Raw genomic sequence first — 15,737 nt, forward strand, 5'->3', positions numbered from 1 at the left:
AAATTCATCTGTAAATGATTCTATGTCTAAGACCATATCTGCTACATTTTCAAAAGAGAATTCCTACCGCATCGTGCATATTTTTTTATCTGTACATACCAATATGGCCCTTATCTGGAGCCCTGTATGTATCTACCTGTAAACGACTCTGGTATTTATGTATCTACCTGTAAACGATTCAGGTGTATGCATCTACCTATAAACTACTCAGGTGTATGTATGTACCTGTAAACAACTCTGTGCACACACAGGTGTACCCTCCCTCCCTTGGGAGGCACTTCCCCCCATTCAGGCAAGGCTTGGAGTAACACAGATCCACCTCCACATCACACCAGTTGGACGACTTCTGACCTACAACATACAACAAACCACATTGTCATTTCACAAAGACAGCATACAGGTGAGTATCATTCTTGACTGACAATTGCAAACTAAATAAAAATACATCAAACCAGTCTTGAGAATTCTACCAAAATACAAAGGCAAGTAGTCATATAAGATAATAAAACAGTAAATGTGTCCAAACAGTCAACAGAAGGAAATGAATATTGCACAAAACCATTATCTGTAAGTTAGAGAAACCCCACCAGATTTGAACCCAGCAAGTGTCCAGCGCCCCCTACCTGTGAAGCCAATAGGACACACACATCTGTAGCCACTCTCCGGATGGATGGATCGGAACAGCATGGTGTCAGACTTGATGAAGTCCGCAGCCGAGTCAAACACCAGTTTTGTCTGACAGACCTCGAAGTTGTAGCACATCTCCCTCATGCAGAGGTTGTCATCAAACGGAAGCACCTACAAAAACAAAGTTCGCTGGCGATGATTCACTTGTTAAACGGCTAATGACGTGATCAATGAAAACAGCAGGTTTGCTGACATTTAAATTTTAAATCCGAAGTTTCGATACCCAATTACATGACAAGCTTAAGCAACAAGTATCGCTGTTCGCTGGCGATGCTAAACGGCTAATGACGAGATCAATGAAAACAGCAGGTTTGCTGACATTTAAGTTTTAAATCCAAAGTTTCAATACCCAATTACATGATCAGCTTAAGCAACAAGTTTTGTTTTTACATGATCATTTTTCTATTCATATTTGAATATTATTGAGCACGGCAGTAATGGACACGACTAACGTGTCAGCGACACCAAGTGATGACAGCAGTGATTCTTCTCCAAAAAGTGATTGAGCAATAAGTGAGTTGTTTATAATGTCCTTCCATCACAGGCAGCAGTAATTTCTTGCCAAGAAGTGACTGAGCAATCGGTGACTTGTTTACAATGTCAGTTTCAACACGACAGCTTGCAAGTATTCAGCGAGTCAAAGCAAGCCAAGCAGGGTTCCAGAAAGTTGGTCAACTCCAAAGTTTATTTAATGCCGTGTGTCACTATGGCTTACCTGCAGAGTAGATAGATTGGCCAGCATAGAACGCTGCAGGTAGATGTTCTCCTGGATGAATTCCGCGGGGGATAGAACACGTCCTTGCTTCCACCCCGTACATTCACCTCATCCTTCTTTACTGAAACAGTCACGTTGAGCACCTGTCCAGGTACATCGATGTCATCCTCCACGTTGATGACGTAGATCTTCGTATCCTCCACATGCAAGATGGAAGCAAGGGCATCCACGAAGAACCTGAAGAGTGGAGAGAGGAAGGCCTGCTCCGTCATCCGGTCCAGTCGGATCGTGACGCTGTTCAAGAGCATGTCTTCAGTGATGAGGCGCACAAACAGCTTGCAGCCAGCCTTTACTTCATTTAGGCCATCTGGAAACAAGAAAGAGTCGATGTCGTAAGTAATTCATTTAGGACTAACACCTGGATCCTTACACAAAGTGAATGAGGGGGGTGTAAGTTTACCCTGTTCTGGAAACAAGGAAGAGTGGATGTTATCAGTAATTCCTATAAATCTACTAAAGCTTATTGAACAGAAGTGACACGTTTTGTAGACTTATCATGACAGGCAGTAAAACAGTCTTGGTCTTGGTGCTTCGTGTGTCTTGGGCTGTGTTCCTAAATCGTGAGATTAGCACAAAGACTGCCAGACTATCTTAGCCAAGGTAGGGGAGTTGCAATCATCATTGTGCTAAGATGGCTTTGGGGAGTAGGACCCAGAACAGTATTTCAGTGATATAAACAGGTTGTCGTGGTGTTACACAATGATCACAATACATGTGATTCCCCAAACTTGGCTTGCAGCCCCCTTGGGCCTAACAAAACCTATTTAATAATATTAAATCAAATTAATACTAACTTAAAAAATAAAATAAGAACTAACACCTTCCCTTTCTAAACACTTAAGCGTGACTGTTTTTGCATCATTTAAGCAATACATCAGTTATACCACATAAGTACCTGAACCATATAGGGCAGCAAACCAAGACCTCCACATTGATGAGCAAACACTAACTCCTTTGACCTCATGACTAAAGTCAGGCTGGAAATAACATATAGGAGAGATGTTGGGTTTGCACCTGGCTGTGCTGATACATGATCTCCCTATGGACTGAGCTGACTGAGTTTTGGTTTTACGCCGCTTTTAGCAATATTCCAGCAACATCACGGCAGGGGACACCAGAAATGGGCTTCACACATTGTACCCATGTGGGGATTCGAACCCGGGTCTTCGGCGTGACAAGCCAACGCTTTAACCACTAGGCTACCCCACCGTCCCTTGTCCCTATGGAAGGATATAGGATAAAACATATTATAATGCAGTGGTTTCTCAGGAAATGTTCTGTCTGGAAGGTATGTCAACACAAGGTCAACAAGAATATTCCAGACTTCCATGCAGTGCTGAGGAACTACGTTGCATTACAGTCATATTGTATTCCCATGAAAACTAGACAATATTGCCAGACTTAACCTTGTTTTATGGACTGTGACGGGCACTGGCCATAAACAGGAGAGAGTTATGCCATAGGAGACTTATGACAGAGGTTTAGATTACTTCATTTCCACACACTTTCTGCAATTATCGTAGAACTTAGTATGGGCAGTCATTGGATACTGCCGAAGCTGAAGCAAATTAATGATTCCTGCCAACAATAAATAACTCGTCAATATCTTATTATGATGAAGCTCAAGGAACCTGAACCATACACACAGCTTCTTTATGTGATCATGTCTCAGTAAGGACATGTTTGTTTGCACAAAATGTCAACAGTGCTGCCATAAGCTTGGCGGTGTGTTGGCTGTGTTGGCAGAGAGGTCTAGCTGGTATGGATGTCAGCAAGAGCTTCCAGCTGTCACTCCAGGCTCAATGTGATGATGATGGTAGTTCACCATGTTCTCTATTCAAATATAACACAGCTGAGAGAGTCAGCTTCAGGTGATGAGTGGGTGAGTTTTGTTTTACGCCATTTTCAGCATTATTCCAGCAATATCACGGCGGGGACACCACAAATGGGCTTCACACATTGTACCCATGTGAGGAATCGAACCTGTGTCTTTGGCGTGACAAGTGAACGCTTTAACCACTAGGCTACCCACGTACCGCCCTATGGAGTGCTGAGGAACTACGTTGCAAGAATATACAGTCATATTGTATTCCCATGAAAACTAGACAATATTGCCAGACTTAACCTTGTTTTATGGACTGTGACGGGCACTGGCCATAAACAGGAGAGAGTTATGCCATAGGAGACTTATGACAGAGGTTTAGATTACTTCATTTCCACACACTTTCTGCAATTATCGTAGAACTTAGTATGGGCAGTCATTGGATACTGCCGCAGCTGAAGCAAATTAATGATTCCTGCCAACAATAAATAACTCGTCAATATCTTATTATGATGAAGCTCAAGGAACCTGAACCATACACACAGCTTCTTTATGTGATCATGTCTCAGTAAGGACATGTTTGTTTGCACAAAATGTCAACAGTGCTGCCATAAGCTTGGCGGTGTGTTGGCTGTGTTGGCAGAGAGGTCTAGCTGGTATGGATGTCAGCAAGAGCTTCCAGCTGTCACTCCAGGCTCAATGTGATGATGATGGTAGTTCACCATGTTCTCTATTCAAATATAACACAGCTGAGAGAGTCAGCTTCAGGTGATGAGTGGGTGAGTTTTGTTTTACGCCATTTTCAGCATTATTCCAGCAATATCACGGCGGGGACACCACAAATGGGCTTCACACATTGTACCCATGTGAGGAATCGAACCTGTGTCTTTGGCGTGACAAGTGAACGCTTTAACCACTAGGCTACCCACCGCCCTGCGATATATTCAGAACTCACACAGTACATGATCGTGTTATACGTGTTAGCTCTCCTGTTCATCGATCTGCAAACGTCAGCAGCAAGTGAAGTATGACAGAGTATTATAGCAGGGGGATGTACCTTTCTCTACCATGACACTAAAGGATGATCTAATATGATTGGTTAAATTTACTTAATTAAAATGGTTAACGAGCAATAACCACTTCTGACTGCATCACTGCACTGCATACATACACAAGAAAATAAGCCATCTTAGTCATGGTAAATTGGATACGAACATAATCTGTTTTTAACTTTGAGGTGGTTCATCGTTAAGGTTTAGCAGTGTTCAATCAACAATGAACCACTTCAAGATGTAAAAATAGAATAGTCCTAATTCTTAAACTACTGTATTTTGTGCCATCACTACAACACGGATCCTATGACCAGCTTCCACACCACCTGGTTTGTAATTTGTATAAACCAAAACACTGAAGTAAACAATTTACATACACCTGTATTTTGTTGTGCATACTACATAATACTAGACAGTCTACACCGACAGTATATAATTACCTTGTCACTGTTATCAAAAGTCATTTAAATTTAAATTTAAAGGTTAAATGCATTCATTTAAGTTTGGTCTCGACCTCTAGTTGTCCAACAACAACAACAAACATAACTGTAGGCCCTGCTGTCTCTCCTGTCCAGGATGCTTATTATGGCAAATACGGTACAAGGTATACAAGGGGTTGTCATATTTTTCTGTTCTTTCCCCATTTGTTTGATCTGTTTTCGTAAAAATAGCTTTCAAGAATGTTGTCTGTTCTTGAAAGATGTTTAAATTCTGTTTCATCCATAGCATTGAAAAAGACAGATTTTAATTTTTGTGAATAACTAATATAACTACATCCGGTTTTGGCTGATGTGCATTCAAGATTTGCATGAAAAACTTGCAAATGTGTATTTAGCAGAACTCCAGAATTAAAAGTTTGACAGACATTTGAGATTATCGGATGAAGGATGTTTTTCTTGCCAAGCAAACATTCTGATGAGGAATCTTTCACTATAATGTAAAGTAGTACATGACATTGTCTATTGCTCTATAAACATTGACGTACGTGAGTTAGGACTACCTCAACACATAGTCCACACAACTAATCACATTTTAACATTTCATGGATCAAAACTTTTCTCTTAACAGTCATAAGATAACAACTACATGCCAAATAATTAACAAAATAACCTTCTCAACAAAATATGATTTTTAGTGCTTTGAGCAACATTCCAGCGACATTGTGTGATGGGGTGGGGGTGGGTGGGGGGGTGGGGGGTTGTGGGGGTTGTTGGGTCGTAGGGGTTGAAGAGACCGAGACAAATGTGGGAAATCAAATGCAAGTCTTTGGTGTAACTAGTGAAAGCCTTAAACATTCCTACAAAAAACCCGAGACAATAAGATAAGACATTTATTGCTCAATGTTCCATGAAGAAACTGTCAATATTCAACAAACATCAAAATAAACGTCAAGTCAATACATGACATAACATTTCTCCCAGATGATGACTCCATATTGCAATGAAACACATTCAAAGTCCGACCAAAGTCTCTTGTCTAAACAATTACTCTATTTTCGACCAATATAACCGTCATCTTCACCAGAAAATTGTGAAATAAGAGGCAAATATCAGAAGATCTTCAATTTAGCTGGGTAGCTGTTATCAATGTCAATAAAGTGATAGTATCTAGATGGACGCTACCTCATAACTCATTGCCTGAGTAAACACTCCTTCACAACACTAGTGTTTCTGCATTGCGACTGAGGTATTTGTAATAAAACCCACAGCAACTGTTTCAATGCCTGCTAGTTTTTTTCCTTTTACATCTTTTGTTATTTGGGAGTAACAAAATACCTGAAGCATGCAAGCATTAAAAAATACTGAAACTTGACTCACATGACAAGTTTCTTTCTTCATTTGGAAAACAGTCAAATGATGATTAAATGTTAAGATGACCTTTTGCATGCATTCTTATTCTTGCAGATAGGAAGCCACAGTGGCTGAGCAGATTAGGCGGCTGACTTTGTGCGCTGGCGAATAGGTGCCTGACTCTGAAGGTGTGGGTTTGAATCCCAGATGGGATTCAACCCAACAAAAGAACTAGAATCTGTACTTTACTGAGAAAGGGTAATCCCAAATATAACATATGTTAGATATGTACTACTCAACTACTGATTGGAACTTTCTGAATGTAGGACACGAACATGTTTCATTGGCTCCTTGGAGAAAGCATTCCAGGTTGCCAAGTAACCAAAGCATGTTTAAAATTATTTTAAAGTTAATGTTATTTAAAGTATGTCCTCTATTTTGTGTAACATAACAGTGTGAAATATTCATGTATCTCTCTCAAAGTTTGAATTGGATATATTTCAGTGTTGACTTTAAAGTCAAACATGTTTCCCCTACTCATATTTACGTTGTCACTAAAATTCCAAATTTAAAAATAGTTTTATTTCAACTTGATGACCAACGAGTGGAGGTTTTACAACCTTAATTTGTACAAACGAGTTGTGACAGACTAAAAATTTGGACTTTGGACTTTAAAACAGGATAGAAGAACTATTATCTCTTTTTCATCTAAAGCTGTAAACAAGGAGCCACTGAGTTACGAATGTCTGCACAGACAAGCTCCCCAAGACCGGACACAATCAACAACCTTGTCACTCTTCCTCAATGTTGACACTGAATATGTTGACTATTATACCAGTGTTTACAACATAGACGTTCTGTGGCTCTGAATTATCACAGGCAGTCACGCACTGACAACAGCACGGGCCCAAATACTCATTTCATACACTCCTCCGAATGCCTATAACAGCCCATGAAGCAAAGCCTAGGGCTAGGCTTATATCTGCCATTGTTGGACGGAGTGATGGAACAAGCCTGATATAATAGCATGATTACCCACATATGCAGACCAATGGGTACGGGAGAGGGGTGGTTACGTTCTTTTATTCCACCCGTGTAGGGAACTGAATGGTATTTATCCAACAGTGATTTACTGCTCCACCCTTACCCTCCCCTTAAACTCCACCTTTTCTGTCTCGGAATAATTCACTTAGCATCTGACCTATATATATTTCTTTACACATCAAGTGACCGTAATGTTATACAGAAAGTCATTTTGAGTTTGAAGTTGGATTAAGGGTCTTCATTGAACTGTACCTTTTGTTGCTCTCAGCATTAATTATTTTCACATGGTCAGTTTTCTTTAACATTGCTTTCTATCAGTTTGTACCCATCTAGCTAAATAATGATCAATTTGGAGGAAAATATCCCCTTAAAATACGGCCCTCTTTTCGGTGAGTGAGTGGGTGAGTGAGTTTATCTGTGTGTGACTTTTGCTAAGGTTCCAACAACAACATGGTTAGAGCGTCCGCCCGGAGAGCGGGAGGTTGCGGGGTTTGACCCCCGACCGCGTCATACCAAAAGACGTTAAAATATGGTACTTGTTGGTCCCTGCCTGGCGTTCGGCATTACTGGGTACAACAAGGACTGGTCGGCTCGGAGTCAGCATAATGTGTCTGCGTGGGGTATTCATGCTTCACTGCGGCATGGTATCTCAGTGGGCTAGCACTATAAAACCAGCTTAAGTCTGGGCTAGTACAAGCAGCCGCACATACACATACACACGCATGCACGTCGTCATATGAGCGAAATATTCTCAAGCACGACGTTAAACCCACTTTCACCTCACCTCACCTCTAACAACAACAGGAGGAACTTGCCCCATCCTGGGGACTTACTTGTTAATGATGCCTTGAGCAGTATTGTGATAGCATGTCACTTTGCTGTGTGATAAACCAACCAAAGTGAAAATGTTCTTGATGTCTACCAACTTGGTGAAACCCCCAAGCTTGGTGTTGACAAACCAGAAATCATAAGCAGGCTGATTCTGGGGTTAAAACCCAAGAATGTGGAACATCTAAGGAATGCTTCACGGTGAATATGGCCCTTGTGTGTGACCGTGACACCTGTGCCCCTTGAAAGTTATCCATACTGCAAATCAAAACCAGTTTCTCAACGTGACAAGCAAATGCCTCACATGGCCACCTCATGCTTCTTCTTGAATGAAGGTTACTTGCTTCAAAACTGCCTGTCCTTTAGGAGCAGCCATTACAATAGACACCTGTCAGACTGACTTCACATGTCAAGAATTTTGAGGACACTTCATGAGAATTGTTAACAATATTTATTTCAGGCAAAACCAACCTGACCATACTGACAGGAAATAACTTCCTGTGACCCCTGACCCTCTGTTTAGACATTCTACCCGTGTGACACACGACCCTCTCTTGTTTCTTTCGACCCTTTCACAGCACACCAGCCAAAACAACCACATAAACAAAATCTCATATTCCATAGCCCAATATTTACAAGATTTTCAGAAATATTTCCTTAACAGACATAAATCCCTATGTATTTCTGTGAGGGTATTCCCACCCACTTGTTTAATGTGTTTGTAATGAGGAGCTGACACGTAGCGCAAGTTGCCGCTAGCGAGCTGGTGTACCTATCACATCACGTGTTTTCCATTACTCTTTAGCTGTTGGATAATAATCGCTTTTGTTTAGCCTCAGTCCAGCCTATTCACAGGTTAATACACCTCGCATGACAGGTCACTAAACAAAGCACGGTGTAATCTGATCTCACTAATACAAATAATAGAGATTGGTGGTCCTTAGAATAGGCATTTTGTTCCACAACTGAAATTAGTTGGAATTCAAACTTTTTGAGCAACAAATACACCACAGTGAAAGGAAATTGCAGTGTTATTTGACCAATTACATGGATAGGGTTTATGAAAGGAGCTTAAAATGAATTTCCTGGGCCCTCCAACCTATTTCCTGTAGTTGTTGCATAAGGTAGTTGTACTATTTGTAAAGGTTCCTAGTTATCTATTGAATGCTAAGCCCTGATGAGTGACGGCATGGCGAAATGCTCACTTACATAAATCATTTCGATTCAAAATATTAGACCACTTAAAGATATTTTATGTTATATCCAATACATCCTAAGCAAACAGTTAATTTTCTGTTAATACCAAATGTAAGCTTACTTTCTCAAGAACATTAGTTCCTTAAACTTGGAAAGTTAAAGTTCATACAGAATAACCCTTTATCAACAAAGCCATAAAATAATCAAACTGTGTGATAGGTTTATGGTTTCCAAATTGACGTTAGAAACCAATACAAGGTAACGCTATTCTGTGTATTTTTCTCACACCAGGAAATACAATTTATAACCGAACAACCAACAATAGCCTCCCATCTGTTCACTTTCCATAAAGAAAGATTTTGTCTCAACCACAAGCCGTTTGTGTATAATTAACAATCTTAAATTCATTCCTGGTATGAAGGTACCTATTCTCTACTTCCTGGGGCATGGACCGATGTAATACATCCCGATCACCTGATGTTCCTCACTGTCCAGATGGCAGGACACAGGGCAACCTGCCACACACCAACTGAATTATTCGATTACTACAATCTACTTAAGTAATCAATTACTGGCTAAAGAAACATGTTGGCATCCTTCTTATGGGCACCAGAGGCTGTCAAGACTGTTGCTTAACAGGATGGTTCTTTCCTGTCGATTTATCAAAAAGTGACGGATATCGTTCATCATCTCAATATAACAATTTACCTAATATTTTTTTAATACTATCATTTCTAGAATAGGATCAATATCTTATATACTGCTCCACATTTCATAAGGATATTTCTATGCATAGAGAAATAACAGACATTTCCCAAATCAAAAGTTGAGTAGTGTAATTATGCTGGTTTCTCTTCAGTGTGTGCAATATCTAAAACGGACAAATTTGTGATTATCAGCCATGACATGAATAAGGTTAAAAATCCAAAAACGACTTATTATGTTTAGTTAATGTTTAAAATTACCTCTGATAAAATAAACCTCAATTTTAAACCTGGGCATTGTACCTTTCTGAATACAAACATTAACAAACTTTCATGACTAATGTCTCTGCATTAATACAACCCAGCTTAAGCTTCTGAACAATACTTGGTCTTATTGTGTGCAAGAGTTGCGTAAATCTAAAAATTAATGGAAAAATTTGGTGTTTCTATTCACTAAATTTATTTTTCACAAAATTACTCCTACAAACATCTTTTCTGTTTAATACAGTCGTCAGATTTCTGTCCTTATTGACAGACGGCAACATTAGCTGTCTATTATGCAGGTACTTTCCGTAATCATTACTTCATACGGCCATTGAAGAGGCATTATGAATGTCCATCGAACTGTAACATGGCATTCCAACAGATTAGCATTGCATCATGGGAAGAAGGTTGCATCTAAGGAAGGTATTTCTTTGTGACACTTTCAAATGTTTCCTTGTCCACCTGTCCTTCATACATGACTTGACTGCTAACAGTTTCCTGGTTGTCAGGCCTATCTCTGGAACACCATAGCTACATATGTCTGTTATACACCACTGGAGCACTTAGCAGCCAATCAAATCCAACACGGACACCTGTTAGCCAATCAGTGTGAAGTATTGCAGGCAGTTGTTATCACCTGGGGGGTGATGAAGGCTATTATCACCCACTGTCAACAAACATGCTATCAGATGGAGATACAGCTCAAGTACAACATTCCACGTACATCTCCAACATCCCCACATCTTCATCTACAAACACAGCCTTGGGAGGAGGCTCTTAGTCGACCCTGAGACACTTTCACTACACAAACTTCCTGCTGCCTTGCCCTTCAGCCTTCCAAGAACCTCTCCCCTCAGACTTAAAGGGGCCTTTCTAAGCCAGTACACTGCTTCTGTGACTGAATATCCTGAGTATTATTACAATTTGACTCTTACAGAACCATCAATGTTTATTTTAACAACAAAATTCCCTTTTCATTACATATCCAGTTCTCATCCCGTTTCAGCTCATGACTCTCACTGTCACCATCTTCTAAGCACTTGCATCCCATCATCATTCTATGACATATGTACAAGAGCCATGTGATATTACATATATTTGCATGAGTGAGCATAATTTGATGCTGATTTTAGCAATATTCATCAAAATTACGGTGACACCTTAAACAGACTGCACATATTATACCCAATTTGGAATCGAACCCCTTCCCCTCAGAAAGGTGAGCAAACACTTTAACTACAAAGCTACCCAATACCCCTTTTGTAACATTACTGAAACTGAGTACAAAGCACTGATGATGACCTATATTTTTCACTGTCCAAAATACCCAACTTTTGACAGATGAATTAAAAATTACGTTGTTGAATCTAATTGAAGTTAAAAATTATATTCACGAAAAGTGATAATTATCATGATGAGATGGAGATCACGTCACCTCGTCCAGAATGGCTTCCCCTGCTGACAGTTACCGCCCTCTGAACATGCAAATCCATATCATAAACCAATTACACCCACTTGGTTACAACTCATTTTTAACATTTAAAACATTATTCAAATTTTAATTTTTAGAAGACAAAAAGAACAAGTATTTTTGCCCATGAATAACTAATAATTCTGTCAACCCGGTTGATCCTCAGAATAATCTGGTTCCAATTATTAATTATTTCAAGCCATCACTGTAAATTATTAAACAGTCATGGACATTCAATGACATGCTCAACACGTTACAGTGATAAATTGAGGTTATTTGCTGTCAATTTCTATTTCAACTGCAACAATTCTTTGCGAAGAAAATTTGTTGTTAATTTCTGAAATAGCCTGTGCATGAACAATTATTCGTTTCAAGAAGAAACATGCTGAACTGCTAACTGTTTGATGGCTGTTTAATGCCTCACTCAGCAATACAACAGCTAAATCAATATTAGAGTGTGAACCAGACAATCCAGAGATTGATGTTATGAGCAACAATTATGCCATAAAAGACCAGGAGGTTCATCTATCAGAGTACTCTCATTTTAATCGACTATGTAACCATTTTTCAGGAACTATATGGGCCAGTAGACCTGCATCAACTGTGAGTGGGTATTTTGGGTTTTACTCTGATTTGACTTTTGAGTAATATTTCAAATTCAAGATACTTGACATCATGGTGCCTAGAGTTGTAACTCAGTGAATGAATGAGCATGGTTTTACATCGCTTTTAGCAATATTCAAGCAATATCAGGCGGGGACACCAGAAATGGGCTTCACACATTGTACCCATGTGGGGAATCGAACCTGGATCTTCGGCGTGACGAGCCAACACTTTAACCACTAGGCTACCCCACCACCCTGTAACTCAGTGAGACAGACCAGTGAGTGTATAGGACAAATAATATGGCATGATTTATCTATCATCATCACATCTATTCCACCAATCTGTCTGTTTAACAAATAAACAGACCCAATTCTATTGCAAACTGGCCAAAGACGCTTGCAATCAAAACAGTGGATTAAACCATCCAGACTGAAACAGTGATTTGTATTAACACATGCTGGTTTACACATATGATCTCCAAAGAACAAGCACAGATAAGTATCAACACAAACACAGACTACAGTCTTGTGTTACACTGGTCACAATAATCAAGCCAGGTCCTGAAATTGACGCTGGTCAAGCATGGCTGCCAAGGTATGGTCCCATTAACACAAGACAGTAGGACAAGTGTCTGAGAAAACAGCCTCTAGCTACTCTCCGGGGACAATGGCCCACTGATGGTCAGATATTGGCCTCTCTTTATCTGGACAGACAGAGCATCTCAGGAAATCTCCAGAGATTGAAAAGACATCAATCAATCATTGTGATCTGCTGGCAACATTGTTGTACAACCTTGGGAATACGGAGTGATAACATCCTGGTCCAACAGTATTTGGGCCCTGTCCTGAAACCAGTCTCATGACTGTCTATGTTGAGAATATGGTAGTCACAATTGTCCTGAGACTGTTTGTCAAAATGCACCCCGGTCTACATCTATAACAGAGGTATACTAATTCAGACAGATTGATATATTAATACCTTACCTCGAATTTACCTATTGAAAAATTTCATCAAAGAAATTATACTCACATTTTGTTTAATAGTGTTGATTCTATGATTTCAAGTCGCACCTAAATTCATGTAACATAAACCAAATCATTTGTTTGCTAAGGCCTTACTTTTCTTCTAATGTATGCAGAGGAGGGTTTCTGGAACAGACTTGAATGCAGGTTAGTTCTAGGTCAGTGTATGTATCAGTCAGTCCCAGTCCAAAACAGTTTTAATATCTACTTTTTTATTTGACACATGTCAACCTTGCCCCAAATCTAACTAAGCAAGCACCTGTTGACCCAAGCCATGACTGTACAAAGCCTGAGGGGAGATATCAAACCCATCATTGACGATTAGCAATTCTCTCCTACAGTGTGAAATTCTGTTATATATTCATCCTGGAGAATCCCAAACATCAGACTAGTCATTCCAAACTGATCTTATGACATGTATCCACCATCAGCATATTTGAAAATTAATTACCTTGCACCTCAAACTATCCATAAAAGATAATTAACACAACCAAAAACATGAATGTCATAAAGACGCTATAAGCTTTGAAAGGACCAGCCCACACAAACAAGCACTATAGCCTTGTATACAACCATGGAGAGAAATGCATGTACTGTGTTATATCCTCTCTCGACAGCAACAATGTAGCTTGTGACTCCACAAAGACTGCTTTAGATAACATGAACCAATAGCTGTCTGTATAACCCATGGATTTAACCCTTCATACTTTATAATATGCAACAGACTGGGAGACCATTTGACAATATCTGACCTCAAGCCATGAAATACGAGGATTAAAGTTTATAAATTGCAAATCGGAAGAGCTAAGCAGACATAAAAGGAGATTTATTTACTATCAAGTGTTGACGTATTGGCATTGTAACATTAGATGCATGCCAAACTCACAAAATTGTGCTTTTCATCTCTGATCACTGCTTATAATACTTCAACTTAACATGATGATACAGCACAAAGTGTTCAGGCATAACAGGTGCACTATTTACTGTGAACAATTCACTAAGGTTACTGTTAGCAATAGCACAGTTTTGTACACATTTACATGAAACCCTTGACAACGGCCTATACAAAAATGTAAGCACAAATTAAAAAATATTTATTTCCAAAATGACATTCTGAATACTACTAAATTTATATTTTTTCAATCAAGAAAATCTCTGACCACTAAACCCTTCAAAATAGACGGGTAATTTAATGTGAGCAACAATTATAACAATTGACTGTAAATGTTTTAACAAAATTTGAACAAAGTCATAGTCACTTCAACTGTCCTTATTCCATCTTCTACTGTGCTAAATTTAAATAGTGTTGAAAGAGCTGCAGTTGGCATGCAGAGATAGTTGTTGGAGGACACATTTAGCCTATTTCAGATCATTTTCAGACCTTTAGCCTCTAATTCAGAACAGCGGCTTTATGCAGTTGGGGGGCTCACAAGACTGACTGTTCCACTTCGTGTTGACAGAAAGTGTGCACATCTCCAGATCACATTCACATAGTAGAGGAAAACAAACAAAGCCAAAACACTGTCAACACAAAGTAAATATTGGCCTTCTGTCAGACAAATTCCTAGTTTAGAACTTCAGAGGGGATCCATGCAAAGTTTGCCGTCGAATCATGACTCCTGCCTAGGACTGTATGTTTTTCATGTGTTAGCTCTTCACTACCAACAAAATCATGTCTTTTTGTACATCAGAATGTTAAGAGTGTAAAAATGACCCTCACTCTATCAGGACATGAATGTTTTTTTCCAAACTTTATAATAAATTTCCAAGCATCTGAACAATAAATCACAATTTGTTTTGTCTAATAAAAAAACAACCCAGGAAACTATAAAAATGCAGTTTTGTTAATATCAACACTTCAAACAGCAGCTCGAACAGCAGCTTGAACAGCGCATCCAAAAACTCACCTATTTGACACCAGTTTACATTATATTTACAGAGGTTTCACTAAAAGAGGACAGAAAGCTCTTGTCAATGTGAAACACTTAGTTAGAAACATTCCTCTTGTATACCAAAACAGGAATTCTTCCCATACCATGAACCATCTTAATGTTTCCACAAAATAATACTGAAAAACGGTCTGTAAACGATAACATACTATGAATAACAAGCAATCATAAACCTTCCCTGAACTACTCCAATCACAAAGACACCATTGAAACCTTTCACAAATCCCAAAGCAATGACCCTACTAGCTAACTGGCATTGTACAATGTCATTGGTTCTACCTGAGACTACAAACACAATGCCATGCGACAGTTGAGCACATCGCTTTGTTCACAAGATATGAAATAACAATTGCCAGACATGAATAATGTAAAACTGAGCATTGAACATGAAATGCAGTCTTCCTCATTGAGTCTAGTCTGTATCTGCACCACAAGAAACACCAGCTGACTCTGATTCATCTCCGCAGGAAGTCCATATTTGGAAACTCTGTATTATGTTGGTACTGTTAGGCATGAATATTTAAAC

The 15,737-nt window shown here is 39.3% G+C and overlaps 1 protein-coding gene across 1 annotated transcript in view; it reads right to left on the bottom strand.

Annotated features, from left to right (window-relative positions):
* LOC124258592 (cadherin EGF LAG seven-pass G-type receptor 1-like) overlaps window positions 1-15,737 on the bottom strand; it is a 74,783-nt gene that overhangs the window by 39,287 nt on the left and 19,759 nt on the right. Inside the window, 4 exon segments of the mRNA XM_046692658.1 lie at window positions 226-351; window positions 624-798; window positions 1,403-1,465; window positions 1,468-1,769. Of these exon segments, the coding sequence (XP_046548614.1) occupies window positions 226-351; window positions 624-798; window positions 1,403-1,465; window positions 1,468-1,769 (666 nt within the window).

The sequence above is a fragment of the Haliotis rubra genome, unplaced genomic scaffold (genome assembly GCF_003918875.1).
Source record: "Haliotis rubra isolate DU_JTF1 unplaced genomic scaffold, ASM391887v1 Scf7, whole genome shotgun sequence".
Taxonomy (NCBI): domain Eukaryota; kingdom Metazoa; phylum Mollusca; class Gastropoda; order Lepetellida; family Haliotidae; genus Haliotis; species Haliotis rubra.